General features: G+C 41.1%; 1 protein-coding gene across 1 annotated transcript in view; it reads left to right on the forward strand.

Annotated features, from left to right (window-relative positions):
• Positions 1-22779, forward strand: part of LOC134346985 (ADAMTS-like protein 1) — a 546173-nt gene that overhangs the window by 427435 nt on the left and 95959 nt on the right. Inside the window, exons 16-17 of the mRNA XM_063048923.1 lie at positions 8409-8710; positions 16272-16401. Of these exons, the coding sequence (XP_062904993.1) occupies positions 8409-8710; positions 16272-16401 (432 nt within the window). The remainder of the gene's footprint in view (positions 1-8408; positions 8711-16271; positions 16402-22779) is intronic.

Raw genomic sequence — 22779 nt, forward strand, 5'->3', positions numbered from 1 at the left:
CCACATACTAGAATAGCAGCACTATTTTCAGGAGTGATTTCTTGTAGATTATATTATTGACTAAGTGATTTAAGCATTTTTGTTCAAACTGTTACAGTTTTGGCAAAAGCAATACAGCAACACCAGGCTTCTGTGCTCTAAACATTAAACCAACATTTAAATTTGGAAGCCATATGTGAGATCACATTAGCTCTTTAGTGCTAGAGGAACAGAAAGATATTCCTGGCTACAATTACAAGTGAAAACAAAACACAATTTTAACTTGGAATCATCCTCAATATTTAGTATTTTAAATAAGTTTGTGGTAGTTTTGCTGCCATTAAGCTTGTTCAGTGATAATAATGAACATGTTGGTAGGAGGAGCAAATATAAATTCCCTCTGCACATGAGCAATCGTTGAAGCTACAAAAGTCCATCAAAAATTGTGAAATATCAAATTTGCTTTAATACATTTTCAGAGCAACTATTTGTAATGATCTTGATTTTCAGTAGTTCAGTTGAAAAACAGTGACTGTGTCCAAACTAAAGTCTTATCTCTGCATGTTGGGATTTTCTTCAGCTCTCCCACTAGTGGTGTCCCCCGTAGCCTGTTGCATGACCACACACTCTCGGGTTCACCTAAACACTCAAACACAAACACAATCCACTATCAGCCAACTCACAAGCTCCACATTTGGAGCATTTTCACCCCCAAACATTGCACTCACACACAGGCCATACTGATTGACTCACTAATCCCACACAACAGCGCGCGCACACACACACACACACACACACACACACACACACACACACACATATATATATATATATATATGTGTGTGTGTGTGTGTGTGTGTGTGTGTGTGTATATATATATATATATATATATATATTGTTACGTACCCCGTAACTGGGTTGCCAAACCGGCAGAAATGGATCACTCAGTTGGAGTCTGGATTACTGGAACTAAGAAAGTTTTATTAAAGAAACAAGCAACACAGTAATCGAAAGGATAATAAATGCAACAGTTCAGCAATGATAAACACACATGTGCACAGAATTAAGATAACAACATCAATCAAGCTCTATCGTTGTCTAGGGATAAATGACCAATTTCAAAGTGACACAAAGTTCAGTCCAATTTAGTAGTTCAGTTCGCAGTAATCGTTGCCATGGCGATGGACAACGTGGGGAGAGAGAGAGAGAGAGAGAACGACTGATCATTCAGAAACGGCTTCCACTCACAGACTGGCGATATTTGCTCACAAGCAGCTTTCGGGCAGGTCCTTGGTGATGTCGCCTGAGGCCACCGACTGTGACCCCTCCTCCAGATGCGGTCGATCCTCTGCCGTGAACCCGGCACCCAAGCGAGGGTGGACACACATCGGGTTCCCGCTGATTGTACCTTTCCACCCTGTGCGTTTAAGGTCCGATACTTCCCACCGACTCGTGAGAGGCGCACCGCTTCCAGGGTCTCGTTACCTCGTGGTGTCGTGTGTGTCCTGCCTTAGCGAACCTGTCCCTTTTTATCCCCCTGCTGGGGTATCGCCTGTCCATCACTTCAAACAGTTCAGGGTTCAAAAGGGGAGCCGATCCAGACAGCTCTCTCTCCCGTCCCTTCATTACACATCTCCAGATCACCTGTCCATCACTTCAAACAGTTCAGGGTTCAAAGGGGGAGCCGCTCCAGACAGCTCTCTCTCCCGTCCCTTCATTACACATCTCCAGATGCTGCTCCATTGTTCCTCATCTCTCCTTCCCCTGAGGACAGGTGGCAGACCACTTGCTGATGCCACTGATGCTAACCCAGGCCAGCAAACATCTTAATTTTATGTGTATTCTCGTCACTATATATATATATATATATATATAAAATATAGATGTGTGTGTGTGTATGTATGTATATACACACACACACACACACACACACACACACACACACTACTAACAACAATATAATTAACGAAACACTGTATGCACTACGCTCACCACTCTCATTCTATCAAATTTTTTCCTTCCCCTTTCTCTGCCTAGTTACATTTAAACTGGTAAGTCAAGAGTAATTTACATCCAATGTCAAAGACATTGAGGTGATACTCCTCTTGGTCCTCAAATCCAAAAGCCCAGTCTGAGCCTGGAGACCTGGGGTGAGATAGAGTGCTGAAGTTGACAGGTTGCAGTTTACAAACCCAATCCTCTTAGCAGAGAAATCCTCCATGAGCAACGTACACACCCCATCTCCCATTTGGAATCTGCCGTGAGACAATCCACATTCATCTACGAAAGTCCACTGCTGGAGAGAGGAAATGGGTAGACATTAGTGCATTGTGAGTTTCTTTCTGTAAACTTGTTTTTCCATGATCCATAGGAGTGGGGGGGGGAGGGTTGATTGGAGGAGGGTATGTGATTGAATGTGTGTGTCTGCTGCAGGAGGTGAGAGTAGGGATTTGTTGGGCATTGGAGAGGTGGGAAAACTGTGGTGGAATTAGTTAGATATAAACTCTCCATGTCTGGTAAGAAAGTGATAATGTAGTTTGATATTTTTAGTTATTTTTCCAGTATTTTGTGTTTTTATTACTATCAATCAGAAGATAGCCTTGGAGATATCTAAAATGTGCTCTCCCATCATTCAAATGTTTTGCATTACTTTCCAAGGAGTCAGATTATTATTGTTTCCATAGTATCTTGTTCCATTTCATGCTGTGCGATGGAATATTGACTGCAGAGTGCATCTCATTATAATGGGGCGTACTCTTGGCTCCCAGTGCCTTTATTACATGGAGTGGGAAAAGAAATTATTAAGAGTCTTGTGAGGATTCCATTCCAAGTTAATGTTAAAACAGCAGAACCTCAAAAGCCAGTTTTCCACATTTAGATCAAAATACAGGTATAAAAATGAAATCCAAGTAAAAAAATCTTTGCTAAAATGAATATAGTTCAGTTAAGTTTGATAAATATATACACTCTGTGGCCACTTCATTACGTATACCTGTACACCTGCTTGTTAATGCAAATATCGAATCAGTCAATCATGAGGCAGCAACTCAATACATAAAAGCATGCAGACATGGTCAAGAGGCTCAGTTGCTGTTCAGCTGAAACATCAGAATGAGCAAGAAATGTAGTCTAAGTAACTTTGTCTGTGGAATGATTGTTGGTGTCAGTGGCAGTTCTGTGGGAAAAATGCCTTGTTAGTGGGAGAGCTCAGAGGAGAAGGGCCAGACAGCTGACTGAAAGGTGACAATATCTCAAATAGCCATGCATTACAGCAGTGGTGTGCAGAAGAGCACAATCATACATTCAGTTTATTTCATTAAACTTACAAAAGGTTTGTTCAGTTCTTTCATTATCAGGATATTGGGTAGCAAAGTAATCTAGATATTGAAAAACAACTTTAATTTAACAACTATTTCAACTAACATTGGGATTATATCAAACTCCTCCATCTAACCAAAATTAGCAAATCAGCAAATGCACAAATCATTAATTCAGAACACCTTCTCCTCCACGTAACTTCAAGCTCTTTCCTGCCTTCCAGCACATCACAGAAATGCAATGGCTCTTTAAAGTTGATTTCTGCATATTAATTTATACATACACACACACACACACACACTTGAGTGTACATGCATGCACAACAAAAGGCATTTCTGTGACCTGATAGGTATGCAGTTACACTGGACATTCAATGCATAGTGTGATGCTATTTCTCCATGTTCAGAGAGCTGGCTGATTTGAACAGGAGTTAACGAGAAGGTATTCAACCTGTCCACTATAGAAGTGCAGTGGCCTTGTTCTGATGTTGCAGTAGTTATGTCCTTGAGCTGCAATGTCCACAGTGGGAGTAGACTGTTGCTGGAATGTGAGCTGAACAAGCACACATTCTGGAATTGGATCTCAGAACTCCTGTTTTGTTTCTGCTCACTCTAGGACACAGACCGTCAATAAAAACCAGAAAGAATATGTTGCTCACAGTGGCTTCTAGAGGTTTGAACTGCTACCAGTCTGGCCTTATAACTGTGCCTCTTACAGAGTTAGTAGAACTGGAGTCAGTGGTGTGAGGGTGAGGTTTCTCACAGTATAATGAAGCTTCAATGAAGAGTAACTTGTTTCAGTCATTAAATAGATCATCTAAAAGGTTGTATTCATTGAACAATACAAAGACTTTAGAGGATTTATGTGAATTTGATCTTTTAAAAAATTCTATTGAAAGTAATATTACTGTTTCACACAAATTCAAACGTTCTAAATCCGATGGTTTTCACAGAGAACCTGGTCGTGGTATAGATCTTGCAGTTGGAGAACATTTCAGAAATAGTGACCGCAACTCAATGATCTTGAGAATAGTCATAGACAAGGATCTGGGGAAGGAAAGTGTTTAATTGGGGAGGGCTAATTACAATGGCATTAGGCAGCAACTCAGGATTGTAAATTGGGGAAAAGACGTCCTTACAGAAATGGACAGCAGGAATGTGGAAGTTGTTTGGCGAGCTCTTCCATGGAGTTCTGGGTAGATTTGTCCCCCTGAGACAGGGAAAAGATGGTCGGGTGAAGGAACTATAGTTGACGAGAGGTGGAACATTTAGTCAAGAGTTAAATGGAGGCATATTTAAGGTTTAGGAAGCAAAATTCAGACTGGGCTCTTGAGAGTTTTAAAAATGCCAGGAAGGACCTTAAGAAGAGAATTCCTAGGAGAGCTAGAAAGGAACACCAGAAGACCTTGGTGAGTAGGATTAAAGAAAACCCCAAAGCATGCTACATGTACATGAGGAACAGGAGAATGAGCAGAGTGAGAGCAGGACTGCTTGGATAAAGGAGAACAGCCTGGAGTCAGAGGAGGTAGTGGAAGTCCTTAATCAGTACTTTGCTTCAGTGCTCATGAGGGAGAGGGACCTTGACAAATGTGATGTCAGAGCAGGATGTGCAGCTAAACTGCTTGAGCATGTCAAGGTTAAGGAAGAGGCAGTGTTGAAGCTTCAAAAAAAAATTAGGCTGGAGAAGTTCCTGGAATTGGACTGGATATACCCTAGATTACTACAGGAAGCAAAGGAAGAGATTGCTGGGAAATTGGTGGTCTTTGTCTTCTCACTGAAGGAAGTATTAAAGGAAAGTGATGAATGTAGAGCGGTGGATGTGATGTATATGGACTTTAGTAAGGCACTAAACAAGGTTCCCCATGGTATACTGATCCAGGAAGCCAAGAGGCATGGGATCCTTGGAGACATGGCTCCGTGGAATTGGAATTGGTTTCCTCTCAGAAGGCAGAGGGTGGTAGCAGATGCAGAATATTCTGCCTGGAGGTCAATGACTAGTGGTGTTCTGCAGGGATCAGATCGGGGACCCCTTCTGTTAGTGAGTTTATAAATGATGAGGAAGACTTGTGTTAGTAAGTCTGAAGATGACACAAAGATTGTTAGTATTTGGGTAGTGTGGAAGGCTATAGGCTAAAAAGTGACATAGAGAAGATACTGAGCTAGGCAGAGAAATGACAGATGGAATTCAATCTGGAGAAGTGTGAAGTGATACAATCTAGAAGATCAAACTTGAAGGTTAAGTACGAGGTTAATGGCAGGATTCTTAGTGGTAAGATCCCCCCTCAATCTTCTAAATTCCAGCGAGTATAAGCCTAGTCGATCCAGTCTTTCATCATACGAAAGTCCTGCCGTCCCAGGAATCAATCTGGTGAACCTTCTTTGTACTCCCTCTATGACAAGAATGTCTTTCCTCAGATTAGGGGACCAAAACTGCACACAATACTCCAGGTGTGGTCTCACCAAGGCCTTGTACAACTGCGGTAGTACCTCCCTGCTCCTGTACTCTAATCCTCTTGCTATGAATGCCAGCATACCATTCCCCTTTTTCACTGCCTGCTGTACCTGCATGCCCACTTTCAATGACTGGTGTATAATGACACCCAGTTCTCGTTGCACCTCCCCTTTTCCTAATCGGCCACCATTCAGATAATAATCTGTTTTCCTGTTTTTGCCACCAAAGTGGATAACCTCACATTTATCCACATTAAATTGCATCTGCCATGAATTTGCCCACTCACGTAACCAATCCAAGTCACCCTGCATCCTCTCAGCATCCTCCTCACAGCTAACACTGCCGCTGAGTTGAAGGGCCTGTATTGTGCTGTACTATCTATTCTATGCAACTATAGTTCAGTAAGTTTAATGGTAGACATGGAATGAGATAAGCTGGTCCACAGTTAAGGTCTTAAATTGGGGGAGGACCTTTTTCAACAGTATAAGGCAAGACATGGCAAAGTAGATTGGGAGTAACTTCAGGCGAAAAACAATATAAGCAGGGAGCATTTAACGGCACAATAAGAACCAGCATGTCCCTTTAAAAGTATGATGCAAAGATGTTGAAGTGATAGAACCCTGATTTGTGAAGAGAATTTAAGCTTGATCAGTAAAAAGAGGGAAGCAGCTTGCTTTTGAGTGAGTGCTTTGGTTTTTATAGGGGATGTATGAGAGAACTAAAAAGAGGTTTAGAGGGCTAAAAGCTGTTATGAAATGGCCTTGGTGAGAAGATTAAGGAGAATCCTCAAACATTTTATAAATAATTAGGGGCAAGAGGATAGCTAGAGAAAGATTAGGTCACCTCAGGGACCAAATGGGCAAGCTGTGTGTGTGAAGGCAGGGAATATGGGCAGGATCCTAAATGAATATTTCTCATTGGTTTCCACCAGCGAGAAGGATGGAAAATTCAGAGAGAAGAATGCTGATCTTCTGGTGATCAATTCCAGGATGCTATGGAGAGCATGGTCATTATCCACAGTTGAGGTACCAGAAGATTAGAGGATACCCAATGTTCTCTTATTCAAAAAGGGCAATAAAGATAAGCTGGGAAACTACATGATAGTGAGCCTTACATTGATAGTCAGGAGATTATTGGAAAAAAATTCCAAGGGGGTAAAAAAAAAAGATTGGATTTTAATTCACTTGAAAAGCCAGGAATAGATAAAGAGGAGTCTGTATGGATTTGTGCAGGGGACACGTCTCATAAACCTGCTTGAATTTTTTTGAGGAAGTAAATGAGACCGTTGATGAAAGCAGGAGGTAAACATGGTTTACAAGTGCTTTACAAAGGCTTGCGACAAAGTCCCGCATGGAAGATAGGTCAAGAAGGAAAATTGGTCAAGGAAGTTAGGGCATATGATTCAAGGAGTATTGGCAAGCTATATCTAAAATTGGCTTGGCAATAGATGGCTTGAATTCTTGTTGTTCTCATGTATATAAATAACTTGAGAATGTAAATGAATTGATTACAAGATTTACTGATGCCACAAAAATTGGTATAGTAGATAGCAAAGAGGGTTGTAGAGGGATGTAGATCATTTTGAAAGTTGGACAGAGTTGTGGCAGATGGATCTTAATCCAGACAAGTGTGAGGTAATACATTTTGGGATGTCAGATACCAACAGGATGTCTACAGTAAAATAGCAGGGATTCAGGAGGGCTTGGGCTGTGAATTCATAGCTTGCTGAAAATGACGACACATGTGGATAGGGTAGTGTGGAAGGCAATCGGTATGTATGCCTACTGAGATGTTAAGTATAAAAGCTGGGATGTTATATTGTGACTGTAAAAGAACATTGGCCACACTTGGTGCACATCTCAGGTCTCCACACTACAGGAAAGATGTGGTGTCTTTAGAAATAGTGCAGAAGAGAGTTGCCCGGAATGCAAGGCTTTACCTTTAAGGAGATGGTGCCGTCAGTCTTTGTCTGTATATGTATAATCTTTCATAAAATTCTATCATATTTTTTTTCCTGTAAATTTCTGCAAGAAAATGAATACCAAGGTAGTGTATGATAACACATATGTACTTTGATAATAAATTTCCTTTGAACTTTGAAATCTGAGAGATTGGATAGTCTGGATTTATCATCAATGGAACCTAGGAGGCTGAGGAGTGAACTTATCGATGTGACAGCCAAGGTTGGGGTAAATGGCCTGAGTCCTTTTCTTCAGGTATGATGGTCTAACACTAGGTGGCACAAGTTAAGGGAAAGAGGGAAGAAATTTAAAGAAGATCCTGAGGAACAATAAAGTAGTTAGCTGTTATCTGGAACAAGCGGCCAGAGAAATTGGTGGAGGTAGATGAAGTTGCAAAGTTTAAAAGGTATTTGGGTAGATACTTGGATAAGAATGAAGTGGAGGGTTAAGGGTCTAATACAGGCACATGGGTTTAGAATAGTAGGCATTACGGTCAGCATGGGCGAGTTGGGCTGAAGAAACCCATTTTGTGCTTTTCAACTCTATCGATCTAATATGTAACCTCTGTACACAAGGAAGTTTAAATTTAGATTTGGCTATTTGAAAAGTGCAGTTATAATCCTCATTGTTCTATAAAAGATATGTGGAGGTTTGGTTATTTCTGCGGCTACCATCACATTCAATGCCATCTATGCACAGCTTTATTCCAGGACCCTGGTCTCCATGCAGCACAACATGCGGGCCTGGTACCCAGCTTCGAAAGGTCAAATGCCAGGTTCTGCTGCCCTTCTCACAGTCAGTAGAAGACTTGCCAGATGATGAATGTGAAGGTCCCAAACCACAAACCGAGCAAGGCTGCTATGCAGGGCCATGCAGCAGCGAAACAGGAGATTATGAAGGTGCAGAGACTGATCTAATGTATGCCAACCAACAGGGTCGGGAAGAGCTGTATGCCTGGGAATATCAGGGCTTCACAGAGTGCTCCAAGTCATGTGCAGGAGGTAAGAAACCACGAGTTAACCCCACTCTACCCAGTTTAACTAAACAAGGTCAAGCTATCCATCCTCATGTGCTGCTGGATGTTTGTCAGCCCCTATCTCCTCGACTTCGTTGGCCTATGATTTATTTTAATTTTTTAATGATTTTAATTTTCCCCAGTATAAGATGTTTAGATTTAGATTTATTTATCACATTTATATCGAGGCATATAGTGAAATGCATCGTTTGCGTTAGCCACCAACATAATTAAGAACGTGCTGAGAGTAGCCCTCAGGTGTCACCACACATTCCAGTGCCGATGTTGCAAACCCACAAAGTTCAGCAGAATAACACAAGCAGCAGCAACAACCAAACAAGCCCCTTTCCCACCACACAGATCACCACCAAGCCTCCAGTGCTTGGCCCTGGACCTTCGCCCTCTGACTCACCAATCATGGGAATTTGACCTTTGGGCCTTGACCCCAGGATATATCGATCACAAGACGTTGACCTTCAGGCCTCAACTGTCCCCTGCTCTCTGTTCGCTGTATGCTTGTGCCCAAGCATGTAGCGTGCCGTTTGTTTCCTGTAAATGAGTGCCTAGCCCGGCCAGCTCATCAGATTCAGTTGAAGTTGAAGCATAGATGTAAGACAGGTGGCCTATACAGTCCCACAGAGTGAACCACCAAACTCTAACAGCATTGTATGTGTAGAGGCTTTGTGTAAAAGAATATCTTATGCAAACCACTGTACTTAACTTACTTGAGGAATTTGTAAAAGGCATTCTTTTATCACTGTAGATTTATCTGAAATCAACATGTAATACCTTTTCCAGAGAATTTTAAATTATTCCAAAAATGTAAATGCACAATGTAATATCAGCATTTAATTTGGAGCTCCTTGCTAACCAAGAAGCAATAATTAATTTGGCATTCTTACCCAGTACACCTGCTTCTGCTACATACAATTTTCACTCATTCAAAATTCATGGAATTCCTAATCGTTTTCCATTTAAGTGTTTAGGAGCAGAGATGGGCCTCACCTCTTGAAGCCTGCTCCATTATTTTATAAGTTCATGACTGACTTGACTATAACTTCAATGCCACCAGCAGTAACCATTCACCCTCTGTCAAGAATTTGCCATGATACAATGGGAAGGATGCAATTATGTAGAGATTAACCAGAATGTTGTTCTAATTGGTACACGTTAATTGTGAAGAGAGATTGCTTAGGCTGACTACTTTTCTGTGGGGCTAAAGAGATGGGAGAGGTGACTTGATGGAGGCATGTAACATTTACAAGAGGCATAGTTAGTAAGAGACATTTTCGCATGACATGAGTATCAAAATGAATGGGCACAGGTTTAAGGTCAGAGCAAAGGCTTAAGGGGAAAGTTTATTTGCGCAGAGAGTTATTGATAATCTGAAGTACACTGCCAGAGGATTGAATTAGTCTAGTAAACTTCCTCTGGGACAATGTTAAAGGTGCACTTGGTCAGGCATTTGAATAGGCAAGGCATAGTGGGATACGGGCCTAATGCAGGCAAATAAGTTTTGTCTAGATGTACAAAACACTAGCGATGAACATGGTGACCCATAAGGCCCCTATCAATGCTGTACAACTTAAAAACATAATTTCTGTCTTAAAAGTGTTCAGAGAACTGCTTCCACAACCTTTTGAGAAAGAGAGTTCCAAAGACTCAAGGCCTTCCGAGAGCGGAAGATTGCTTTTGCCTCATCCCTGTTAAATGGGCAAGCATTTATTTTTAAACAGTGGTCCCAATTTCTCAATTCTCTTAATCCTCCTTTAAGAGTAAGCATTCTGTCCTTGTCCAAAAGCCTCAGAATCTTGCATGTTTCAATTAAGTCCCCTCTCACTGTTCTAAATTCCAGCAGCTGAACTATCCTCATGTGGCAACTCACTCATTCCGATTATTGGTCTCCTTTGGGACGTGGCAATAGCACAAGAACGTTGCTATGCAAACTTGTACTGGCAGTGTCTCCAGGGGCAAGCACTGAAACTGAGTAAGCAAGCTCTCACCTCCAGAGTGCAGAATTCAGAAGCTACAGTTTACTCACTTGGGGTTTCAATTCACTTCAATCTCACTACTTCGCCTAAACAATTACAGTTTCTGTTGTGAAGAACACAGATGTTTGTGGTCTTTCTGCACAAAGGTCATGTGCCTGTGATCTTGACCATCTCCACAGGTACAATGTTTACACTGGAAACTTAAATACTGTTAGGCCTTTCTCAGAATGGATGATTTCAGCTCTATAACTGAGTAATTCTGTGATATAAATAGTTCAAAGAAAGACAGGATTTTCTTAAAGCCTCACTATCTTAGGTTGCTGTTCATATACACAAGCGATTCTGCAGATACTGGAAAACTAGAGCAAATTATATAAAATACCAGGGAAACTCAGCAAGTCAGACAGCTGCTCCTCCATTTCCTTTCAGCTGTTACTTTCCCATCATATCACAGCAGCAAAGTCTCGGGATTTCAGCAGGATCTCTGATGGTGAACTGCAGATTGGGGAACCAGACCCTGCTCTCCCAGCCAAGTGTAGTTGACATTGATGTTTGCCTAGGGACATGAAAGATTACCCACCCACAAAAAGCAGCATGTGTCTTCCTGGACAACTGCTGCTCCCCTCAGTCTCCCCCCAGTTCTCTGTCAAGATTCTGATCAAGGAACAATGGAACTGACATTTGGCAAAGTGTTGTCTTGACATTTGGCCAAGATAAGTCTGCTAGATGTGTAAGAATTAATGTGACAGAACAGAACACAGTTGTGACAATAGGAATCTACAATGGGCAGGAACTATCAGAAAGATGGCTAAACACAGAGATAGGAATGAGTGTAGAGCACAGGGGAAAAACAGGAAAGGGTGGTGTTGGCATTGTCAGAAGTGTCAGGTTCAGCTGAGAAATTTGTGACCCCCAGGGAGGATGTAAGCTACATGAAAAATTGCCCTGGTCTGAATTCAAAACTCAGACTTCAAAGTCAGGGTGAAGGCTGCTTATGCAAGAGAGTGTGTTTGGGTGACTTCAATCAACCAGGCATGAATTGGGGAAGCCCAGAAAGGACTGACACCCAAAGAACAGCCGCTATTGGAATTCTGAATGATCTGGGGATACTCAGCAAGCAAAGACAAAAGTAAGTCAGTAGGGGTGTGTACATTACTCCAGTGTGAAAGTGGCCAAGCCTGTGTTTTCTGTATGAAACTTGAGTCACCTTCATTTCCCTTAGGAGATGAGGTCTAACTTACTGAGTATCTCCAGCATTTGTTTTATATTTCAGAAGCCCTAACAGTAGATTTGATAAATTTATCCCGTGGAAACCAAGGTTCGGACCCCTGCAAGGACAATGCTAACAGGCAAAGGTCAATCACAATAGTTCAGAACCACAGTTGCAAAAAGACTGTAAGGAAAGATATAATTATTTTAAAAAGTACTCTAGCCGCAGGTGAGCAGGAGATGGTCGGTATATGTATCATTTCTCACGGTATCTGTTAAGGACTTGCTCTGCCCCCTAAAACATGCTCAATTATTCTGAAAGAAATGAGATCAAAACATTGAATAGCTAAAACAGCTTAAAACATATCAAATCCCTGGTGTTAAGAATTTCTAACAGCATGTGACAAAGAATAGTGCAATGATTTATGAGACACTGGTGCCCATAGTCAGGGATTTATCTGACACTGGATGGAGAAAGAAAGTGGAAACAACGTCCCGTAGGGCCCCATTCATAAAGAGCCACAGTGCGAACACTGGCAAATGCAGGACCTTTAGTCTGGCATCATGTACAATAATGAATGTGGTTGTTAGGGAAAAGGTCTGAGGGGAACAACAAAATAATAATGATATAACAATGGATAACCTTGTTTTAAATAAGGCAAATTCTACCCTACAGAACTAGTGACTAGTGACAAGTTAGTGACTACCTAATTTGAGAATGGTTTATTCTGTACCTCGGTGTACGAGATTTTGACAAAGGTCAAGATGCAAGATTTCTTGTTAAGACCAGATCTTTCAATATCTGTCATTGATTTTTGGATTAAGTAAGAATTGACTGAATGATCAAAGCAACTCACAAAGGCCCTGTACAATTATAGCAGCATGATTGGACAGAGGAATTTTAGATTGCCATCTGTTAGTGGAATCAGCTCTTTAACTTTATAATGCAAATATGTCTAAATGAAATTCATTTATTTCACAATAAAAGTAAAACTTTTTATCTCTGGAGTATACTTATGTACATGTCGGCGTGTAACTCTATTGCCCTGTATTTAGTGTTATTTAGACATAATTTGGAGGATAATTTCACACTTGCACATTTATTAGTCTTTACCTCACTGCAGCACAAGGTTATTCACTTGGACCACTTAACATAAGTCATCAGTAAGTACCTAAAAATGTGCTGGGGGTTGTCATTATCCTGGGGCTACATACATTCTAAAAGTTAAACCCTCAATCTGTATGTTATAAACACCCCCTGTAGTTACATGCTCCTGGCACGGACTCACCATACGGAAAACTGTGGAGGCTAAATGTACTTGAAGAAGTGAATAGGCTTCTGTGCACCAAAATCATTCAGGCATATGGGGAGTGGACAGGAATATGGGTATTGAGATGGAAGACCTACCACCATAATATTGAACTATAGAGAAGGCTCAGAGACTCGAATGGCCAGTTCCTGCTTCTATGACATCAAAAAAAATTTGCTTAATTTCTGCATCATTTACTCTAGTTTTTGTTAAAAAGCAGTCATAGAATCATCATTAAACAGCGCAGAAACAGAACCTTCAGTCCAGCGTATCTGTACAAATCATCACATAACTATATATACTTATCCCTCTTTCTACCATTTGACCCTCAGCCTTCTGTGTCATTGCTTTTGAAGTGTCCGTCCAGATATTTCAATGCTGTGAAAATCTCTGCTACCAACTGCACCCTGCCCCAACTCTCAGTCAATGCATTCCCAATTCCAACCATATCCAGGCAAAAGATTTCTCTTCAAATCCCCTCTAAATTCCTGCTGTTTACTTAAGTCTATTCCCTGTACTCACAGAAGCCTTTGCTAAGGAAAAATGTTTCTCATAATCCCACCCTACATCCTTTTTAATTTTGTACATCTTTATCAGTCCTCCCTTAACTTTCTCTCCTCCAAGCAAACAGATGTAGCCTTGTCCTTGTCATCACAAAGAAGGCATGAGAGCACCTCTACTTTTGTAGGTTGGCATATCACCAAAAACTTTGATAAACTTCAATAGGGTGCAGAGTGAAGAATGTCTCAACTGGCTGCATATCAGCCTGGTATGGAAACAGCCCAGTCCAGCACAGGTGAAGCCCTCGTCACCATTGAGTACATATATGTGAAGTTGTAGGTTGGCCCACACCACCGAGTCTAAGAATAGTTATTACTCTTGTTACGTACCCCGTAACTGGGTTGCCAAACCAGCAGAAATGGATCACTCAGTTGGAGTCTGGAGTACTAGAACTAAGAAAGTTTTATTAAAGAAACAAGCAACACAGTAATCGAAAGGATAATAAATGCAACAATTCAACAATGATAACCACACATGTGCACAGAATTAAGATAACAGCATCAATCAAGCTCTATCGTTGTCTAGGGGTAAATGACCAATTTCAAAATGACTCAAAGTTCAGTTCGCAGTAATCGTTGCCATGGCGATGGACAAGGTGGGGGAAGAGAGACATAGAATAGGAACAACTCATCATTCAGCACAGCTTCACTCACAGACCAGCGAGATGGCTCACAAACAGCACTTGGGCGGGTCCTTGGTGATGTCACCTGAGGTCACCGACTGTGACCCCTCCTCCAGATGCGGTCGATCCTCTGCAGTGAACCCGGCACCCAGGCAAGGGCGGACACACACCGGGTTCCCGCTGATCGTACCTTTCCACCCTGGGCGTTGTCCGGTACTTCTCACCACTCGTGAGAGGCGCACCGCTTCCAGGGTCTCGTTACCTCGGGTGGCGTGTGTCCGTCTTAGCGAACCTGTCCCTTTTTATCCCCCTGCTGGGGTATCGCCTGTCCATCACTTCAAACAGTTCAGGGTTCAAAGGGGGGAGCCGCTCCAGACAGCTCTTCCTCCCACATCCCTTCATTACACATCTCCAGACGCTGCTCCATTGTTCCTTATCTCTCCTTCCCCTGAGGGCAGGTGGCAGACCAACTGCTGATGCCACTGATGCTAGCCCAGGCCAGCAAACATCTTAATTTTATGTGTATTCTCGTAACACTCTACTGTCATCGGACTCCTGAACTGACATAGTTAACTTCATTCACCATTACTCCGAACTGATTCTATGACCTTCAAACTCACTTTCAAGGACTCTTTGCAACTCATTTTGGTGACACGGTGGGGTAGAGGTTAGCATGATGCTATTTTAGCTTGGGGTGTGGGAGTTCGAAATTCAATTCCAGCAGAGTGGTGCTGCTCAAAGGCCCAGCATATTCAAGGTTTAAGATTCAATATTCAAGTTTATTTATCACGTGTACGTTAAAACATACAGTGTCATTTACGTTAACAACCAACACATCCTTGGGTGTACTGGGGGCAGCCCGAAAGTGTCACCACACATTCTGGCACCAACATAGCACGCCCACAATGCTCAGTAGAACAACACAGAGCACAAGAAACACAAAACAATATGCAACAAAATAGCAAGAGTACAACAAGCCCCATTCCTCACTCCCACCCATGCACATACACAGTGCTCGAACCCCAAGATAGTCTGTCTGCTTTGGCCTCCAACCTCCAGCAGACTCCGAATCTAATGTGGACATGTAGATATTGGGCCTTCCACTGCTACAGTGGACACAAAGATTCACATAACTGGAGCTCCGGCCAACGTGCCTCAACATCTGGCTTTTCCACAGCATCAATCCCAGGACATGTTGGCCACTGAGCACCAGGCCTCAGGCTCCAGACTTGGACGTTGGTCTCACCGATTCTGAACCCAGGAGGTCATTGGACCTCATTCCTCCTTCCTGGACAGAACTCCTATTTTGGAACCTGCCGACAATTTGTTGACCCTGGTGAAGCCACCAGCTCTTTGACCTTGCTGGTCTGTCGGCCAGACATCCCAGTCCTGTCCAGAGATGGTCACATCCACATTGAACATGGAGTGAAGACTTAAGACTTTGGTCTGCTCTCTAATTCTGCCACGTTGATCTTAAAACCCTAACCTGATGCCTTAAGTCCCCTCTCTGTCCCCAAATCCATCCCCACAAATTTCAAAAAGCACTAGAAAAGCTAAAACCGAGCCACAACCTTAACACGAGTTATTACTTAGGCTTAGCTATTTAACAAGGAACACAAATAGATAATAAAAAATTGCAGGTTAAGATCATCAGGTGAAAATATTTTTTACAGAGTGTCATACTGAAAATGTATTGTAGCTTTCAAAGAATGATTACTTAAAACATGTGAAAGAAAGTTTGGATAGAAGATTACTGATCATCATCCTGGGCAGACTCACGTACTCTTGTCACTAAAAGGTCGAGTTCATGGTGCTGTCTTTACTAAAGTGTTTGATGTTTTGATTTGCATCTAGGCATTCAAGAGGCAATAGTGATTTGTCTGAATAAACAGACGAAGGAGAGGGAAGATGAAAGTCTGTGCAGACTCCAGGTCCACCCCCCACAACTGCTTAAAGTCTGTCGGCTAGGTCCCTGTCCTCCCAGGTATCTCCACCTTCATTACAGTGCTGGTGTTTTATTCACAATAATCACAATTGCAAATGACTCCTGTATTAGGAAGTTAGCCTGTCCAGCTAACACTTTGGCTTTATGATGACTTTGCTATGTGAGCCTGAACCACACCTGAGGAATAAACCAAGGCTTCTACTTGTAAGCAGAACTAGTGACAGTGGAAAATGCACTGATCTGGGCTTCAGTTCAGGCTCACAGCTGAACTCTGGATACATATGTGGAATGAAAGGGTAAGTGAGGTGAATCATTGCTTTTAGTCAAGGAGAGTAATTGTGTTTGTTCTTACTGTTATGGTCATTTCTGACACCTTCATGAAATTACTACCTAGTAACCACTTTGAGAACCAGTTATTCATTCATAAGACCATAAGATATAGGGGCACTAACACTGTAAGACTATAAGATAGAGGAGCACTAACATTGTAAGACAATAAGATATGGGAGCAGAATTAGGCCATTGGCCTATGGAGTCTACTTCACCATTTCACCATGGTTGATCCAATTTTCCCCTCAGCCCCAATCTCCTGCCTCCTCCCTGTATCCCTTCATGCCCTGACCAATCAAGAATCTATTAATCTCTGCCTTAAATATACATAAAGACTTGGCCTCCACAACTGCCTGTGGCAAAGAATTCTGCAGATTCACGATCCTCTGGCTAAAGAAATTCCTCCTCATCTCCATTCTAAAAGGATGCCCCTGTATTTTGAGGCTGTGCCCTCTGGTCAGACTCTTCCATTTCAGGAAACATCCTCTCCATATCCACTCTATCAAGGCCTTTCAGCATTCGAAAGGTTTCAATGAGGTCACCCCTCATTCTTCTTCTAAATTCGGAATAATTTGTAGCTTATTATCGCTCGAAGGAAATGCAGTAGCCATTGAGTGCATTGTTGTTTTCTGCTGCTGTAGCCCATCCACTTCCAGAGTCGATGTGTTATGCATTCAGAGATGCTCTTCTGCATACCACTGTTGTAACACGTGATTTTTTTTTTGAGTTATAATCACCTTTCTGTCGGCTTGAACCAGTCTGACCATACACTTCTCATTAGAAAGTCATTTCCACCCACAGAATTGTCGCTCATTGGATTTTTTTTTTTGGTATTGTTTTCTCTTTCACCATGCCCTATAAATTCTGGAGGCTGTTGTGTGTGAAAATCCCAAGAGATACTCAAACTACCCCATCTGGCAGCAACAATCATTCACAGTCAAAGTCACACTTATTTCCCATTCTGATATTTGGTCTGAACAGCAACTAAACCTCCAGACCATGTCCGAATGCTTTTTATTCATTGAATTGCTGCCACGTGATTGGCTGATTAAATATTTGCATTAATGAGCAGGTACATCTAATAAAGTGGCCACTGGCAGTATATTTGGCAACCTGACCTCCACAGCCTTGTATGGTGAATTCCATAGGCTCAGCATTCTGAGGGAAGATATTTCTCCTCACCTGAGTCTAAAATGTCTTAACCCTCCGGCCTTTGGTTCCAGATTCTCCAGCCACAGGGAGTGTTCTCACCCTAATGTCTGTCGAGTCCTGTCACACTTTTGTACTTTTCAATGAGATCTCTTCTCATTTTTCTTACTTGCAGTAAATACAGGCCTAATAGAACCAGTATATACTAATATAGCAGTTCTATTATCCTACAACATAGTTCAGTAAACCATCAGTGCACCTCCTCCATTCCAAGTATATCCTTTCCTATGTAAGAAACCAAAATTCCTTACAATGCACTAGGTGTGGTCTTATTGAGCCCATGTGTAATGTTAGTAAGATATCCTTAATCGTGCTATCAAACTTTCTACAATGAAGTCTGAGATACCATTTGCCTCCAAAACTGTTTGCTACATCTGAATGTTTTCAACAACTAGTAGTTAAAGACACACCGGTCACATTATACATCAACATTTCTAAATCTGTCACTATTTAATACTACTTTGCCTTTCCAATTTTCAAATGTGGATGGCTTCACATTAAGCTGCATTGGACATGTATTTGCCCACTTGTATTCTCCTCACAGCTCATAACTCTGCCCACTCCATTCAAGTTTGTATCATTGTCAAATTCAGAAATATTACACTCCGTTCCTTCATCCAAGTCATTGATGAACATTGCGAATACCTGGGACTTGAGCACTAATCCATACTTCACTCTTTACATCCTGGCATGCAGATAAAGACCTTTTTATTCCTACTTCTTTTTCTTTCATTTTAGAACTTTATTAAAAACCTCTGTCAATCCAAATACACTACATTCACCGGTACTGCCTCAGCTATTCCACCAGTTAAATCCTAAAATATCTCAATTTTTTTTGTTCAACAATTTCTAAATTCCTATTAATTTTCCCTAACTTCATTGATATTTTCAAAGTGTCCTGTTATCACAGTCTAAAAAATAGACTCTTGCACTTTCCTAACGCTAACATAGGCTAGCTTGTCTGTAGTTCCTTGTTTTCTCTCTCCCTTCTTTTATATAGAGCCGGCTGGTGGCGTAGTGGCATCAGTACTGGACTTTGGGGTGAGAGGTCCTGAGTTTGAATCCGGCCGGCTCCCTTGCATGCTCTCCATCCATGCTGTGTTAATTGCTGGTGATCTCTTCTAAAAAAAAACTCACCCGGCAGAAGGCAATAACCACTGCTGTAACTTGCCATGTACACAATTTTGTAATACATCAGAGCGGCGTGGAAGGAAATTTCAACTGGATGTGACATACGGACGATGACGATTTATTTTATAAATAGCAGGGTTGCATTTGCCACTCTTCAATCTAAAAGAGCTTTTCCATAGATGTAAACATTGCGATCTAAAACTTGTTGAGTATTATTTCCAGTTTAGGATCCATTAAAGATTTGAAGACCAAAATAAAAACAGAATATGCTGAAACTCCTCAGCAGCTCTGGAAATATTTGAGGAAAGACAAAGTTCAAAGAAAATAAACTTTGGATTTATATCAAAAGTTTGGATAATATATGTATACAAGAGCATAAGATATTGGAGCAGGATTAGGCCATATGGTCCATTGTCTACTCCACCATTTCATCATGGCTTATCCATTTTCCCTCTCAGCCCCAATCTCCTTCCATCTCCCTGTATCTCTTCATGCACTGGCTAATCAAGAATCTGTCAACCTCTGCCTTAAATATACCCAAAAACTTGGCATCCAAACCACTTCTGACAACAGATTCCACGGATTCACCACTCCTTGGCTAAAGAAATTCCTCATCATCTCCATTATAAATGAATGCCCCTCCATTCTGAGGCTGTGTCCTCTGGTCATAGACTCCCCACCGCAAGAAAATTCCTCTCCACATCCACTCTAGATAGAATGCAAGCCTTTCAACATTAGATAGGTTTTGTTCAGGTCACCCCTCATTCTTCTGAATTCCAGTGAGTAGAGGCCCAGAGCCATCAAACACTCCTCATTTGTCAAGCCTTTCAATCCCAGAATCATTTTCGTGATCCTCCTTTGAACCCTCACCATTGTCGATTTATCCTTTCTCAGATAAGGGGCCCTAAGCTATTCACAATACTCCAAGCGGGGCTTCACCAGCACCTTATAAAGCCTCGACATTACTTCCTTGCTTTTATTTTCTAGTCCTCTCAAAATAACTGCTAACGTTGCATTTGCCTTCCTCATCACCAACTCAATCTGCAAATTTACCTTTAGGGAATCCTACAAAAGGACTTCCAAGTCCCTTTGCGCCTCAGATTTTTGAATTTTCTCTCCAGTTAGAAATTAGTCTACACTTTTATTTCTTCTACCAAAGTGCATGATCATACACTTCCTGACACGGTATTCCATCTTCCATTTCTTTGCCCACTCTCCCAATCTGTCTACATCCCTCTGTAGTCTCTCTGCTTCCTCAAAACTACCTGCCCTTTGCCTATCTTCGTATCATCTGCAAACTTAGCCAGAAAGCCATTAATTCCATCATCCAAATCATTGACATCAAAGAAGTGGTTCCAACACAGACCCTTGTAGAACACCACTAGTCACCGGCAGCCAACCAGAAAAGGCTCCTTTTATTCTCATTTTTTTCCTTCTGCCAATAAGCCAATGCTCTATCCATATAAGTATCTTTCAGTAATACCACGGGCTCTTAACTTGTTAAGCAGCTTCATGTGTGGTATCTTGTCAAAGGTCTTCTGAAAATCCAAGTACACAACATCCTCCAATTCTCCTTTGTCTCTCCTGCTTGTTATTTCTTCAAAATTCCAAGAGATTTATCAGGCAAGATTTTTCCTTAAGACAACCATGTTAATTTTGGCCGATTTTATCATGTAATTCCAAGTACCCCAAAACCACGTCCTTAAAAAATCAACTCCAAAAGCCTCCCAACCACTGAGATGAGTCTAACCAGCCTATAATGTTCTTTCTTCTGCCTCTCTCCCTTCTTGATGAGTGGAGTGACATTTGCAATTTTGCAGCCTACCTTAAGAATCATTTTCTCTTTGCCATTCATAGGACAAAGAAATACAATAGAAGCAATGAAAAACTACACACAAACCAAGACTGAAAAATAATCAATATCAAAAGAAGACAAACTGTACAAATATTTAAAAATAATAATTAATAACTAAATAAATAATACTGAGAACATGAGTTATAGAATCCTTGGAAGTGAATCCATAGATTGTGGAATCAGTTCAGAGTTGAGATTATTCATGCTGGTTCAGAAGCCTAATAGCTAAAGTGTAATAAATGTTCCTGAACTTGGTGGTCCTTCCCTATGGCAGCAATTGTTGGAAACAGTGGCATTTTGCATGTTTTGACTTGAAGTCTTATCTGTTTCCCTCTCCACAAATGCTGCATGACTCACTGAGTGTTTCCAACATTTTCTTTTGTTATTTCACATTTGACATTACTTTGAATTTTGAATTTTGAACATTGCCAGTATCTACAGTTTTTGCCTTCGAGTGGTATGCTAACACTCCAGCGATGATCATTTAAGGATATTTATTTGCCAGACATTCAGACTTTAGAACTACCCAGGAAGATACTTAGGCCTATTAAGCCTGAGTTGGCTCTCCAATTAATATTTTATCTTTGCTGTCACTGCCATCTGTTGCATAGATTTCTATTATTACAAATGTAAATTCATGAATATAAAGCAGTTGGTCCTAGATATTATGTGGCACTGTAAGTCTAAAGAACCCCAGAAGCACAGAGAAGTGAATATGACTGGGTTATACAGATTCTTGAGGCATCTGTATTCAAAGTTTAAAATATTGTAGTATTATAGGAAATTCAGATCAGAGAACATTTATATTTTGTCACTACAGTTTGGGAAATGACTGACCTCAATTTCAGTCCTCTGCTGTGGAAAAATGCATTCCCAGAGAAAATGGAAGCTATGAACTTCAATATCATTCAACTGGAACAAACCTGTGCATCACGACTGTATTTCTGGCTCTCTGCACAGAAAAATGGTCATTTTTCTTGAGTTGACATTGAGGGAAGACTTTGTTTCAATGCCTCTGTTTGTTTAGCCTTTCAGTCAATCTATCAGCAAGTACAATCCATGTAGTCAGAGCGTGTACTGTAGTTAAAAGATTAATGTTTCCAAATCCTGTGAAAAAATATTATTCATAAATATCTGGGGAATGAGGTACAGTGTTAATCCTAACAAAGCCCTCATTATTCCAAAGAGCACTCATAATTTGGTTAACATTCTTACCGAACTGTGATAAAGAAGAAAAATCTAACTTCAAAGGAGTTCAATGCAATAATACTGATGGGGAATTTGCGTGCCTTCATTGCAAAGACCATTACTTTAGGAAAACTCTATGTCCATTTTGTCTCCTGGAACTTTGATTGAACCTAAAAGACTCACTCACCATTTTATTCCATCTACAAGTTATCTAACAATGAGTCTATTGTCACTGATGTTATTCTACATAACATTTGCATTAAAATATATCAAAATGCAAAATGCTAACTAGAGAGGAAATCTTATCATAGACTCACCAAAAAGACAAATTAGAACTCACAACAGATCACCTTTGAGATCACTTAGCAACATGTCCTCTAAAGTTTATAAGAATAAGAGGAGACCTTATTGAGATATTACACCACTCACCCTTAGCCTATGACCTCTAGTTCTAGTCTCACCCAAACTCAGTAGAAAAAGCCTGCTTGCATTTAGTTTATCTGTACCCCTCATGATATTGTATATATCTGTAAATTTTCCGCTCTTTCTCCTACATTCCAGAGAATAAAGTCATTAACTCATTTAACCTTTCCCCATAACTCCAGTACACAAGTCCCAGCAAAATCCTTGTAAATTTTCTCTGTACTCTTTCAATCTTATTGATATCTTTCCTGTAAGTAGGTGGCCAGAGTGCTCCAAATTTG

Source organism: Mobula hypostoma, chromosome 5 (assembly GCF_963921235.1).
Source record: "Mobula hypostoma chromosome 5, sMobHyp1.1, whole genome shotgun sequence".
Taxonomy (NCBI): Eukaryota; Metazoa; Chordata; class Chondrichthyes; order Myliobatiformes; family Myliobatidae; genus Mobula; species Mobula hypostoma.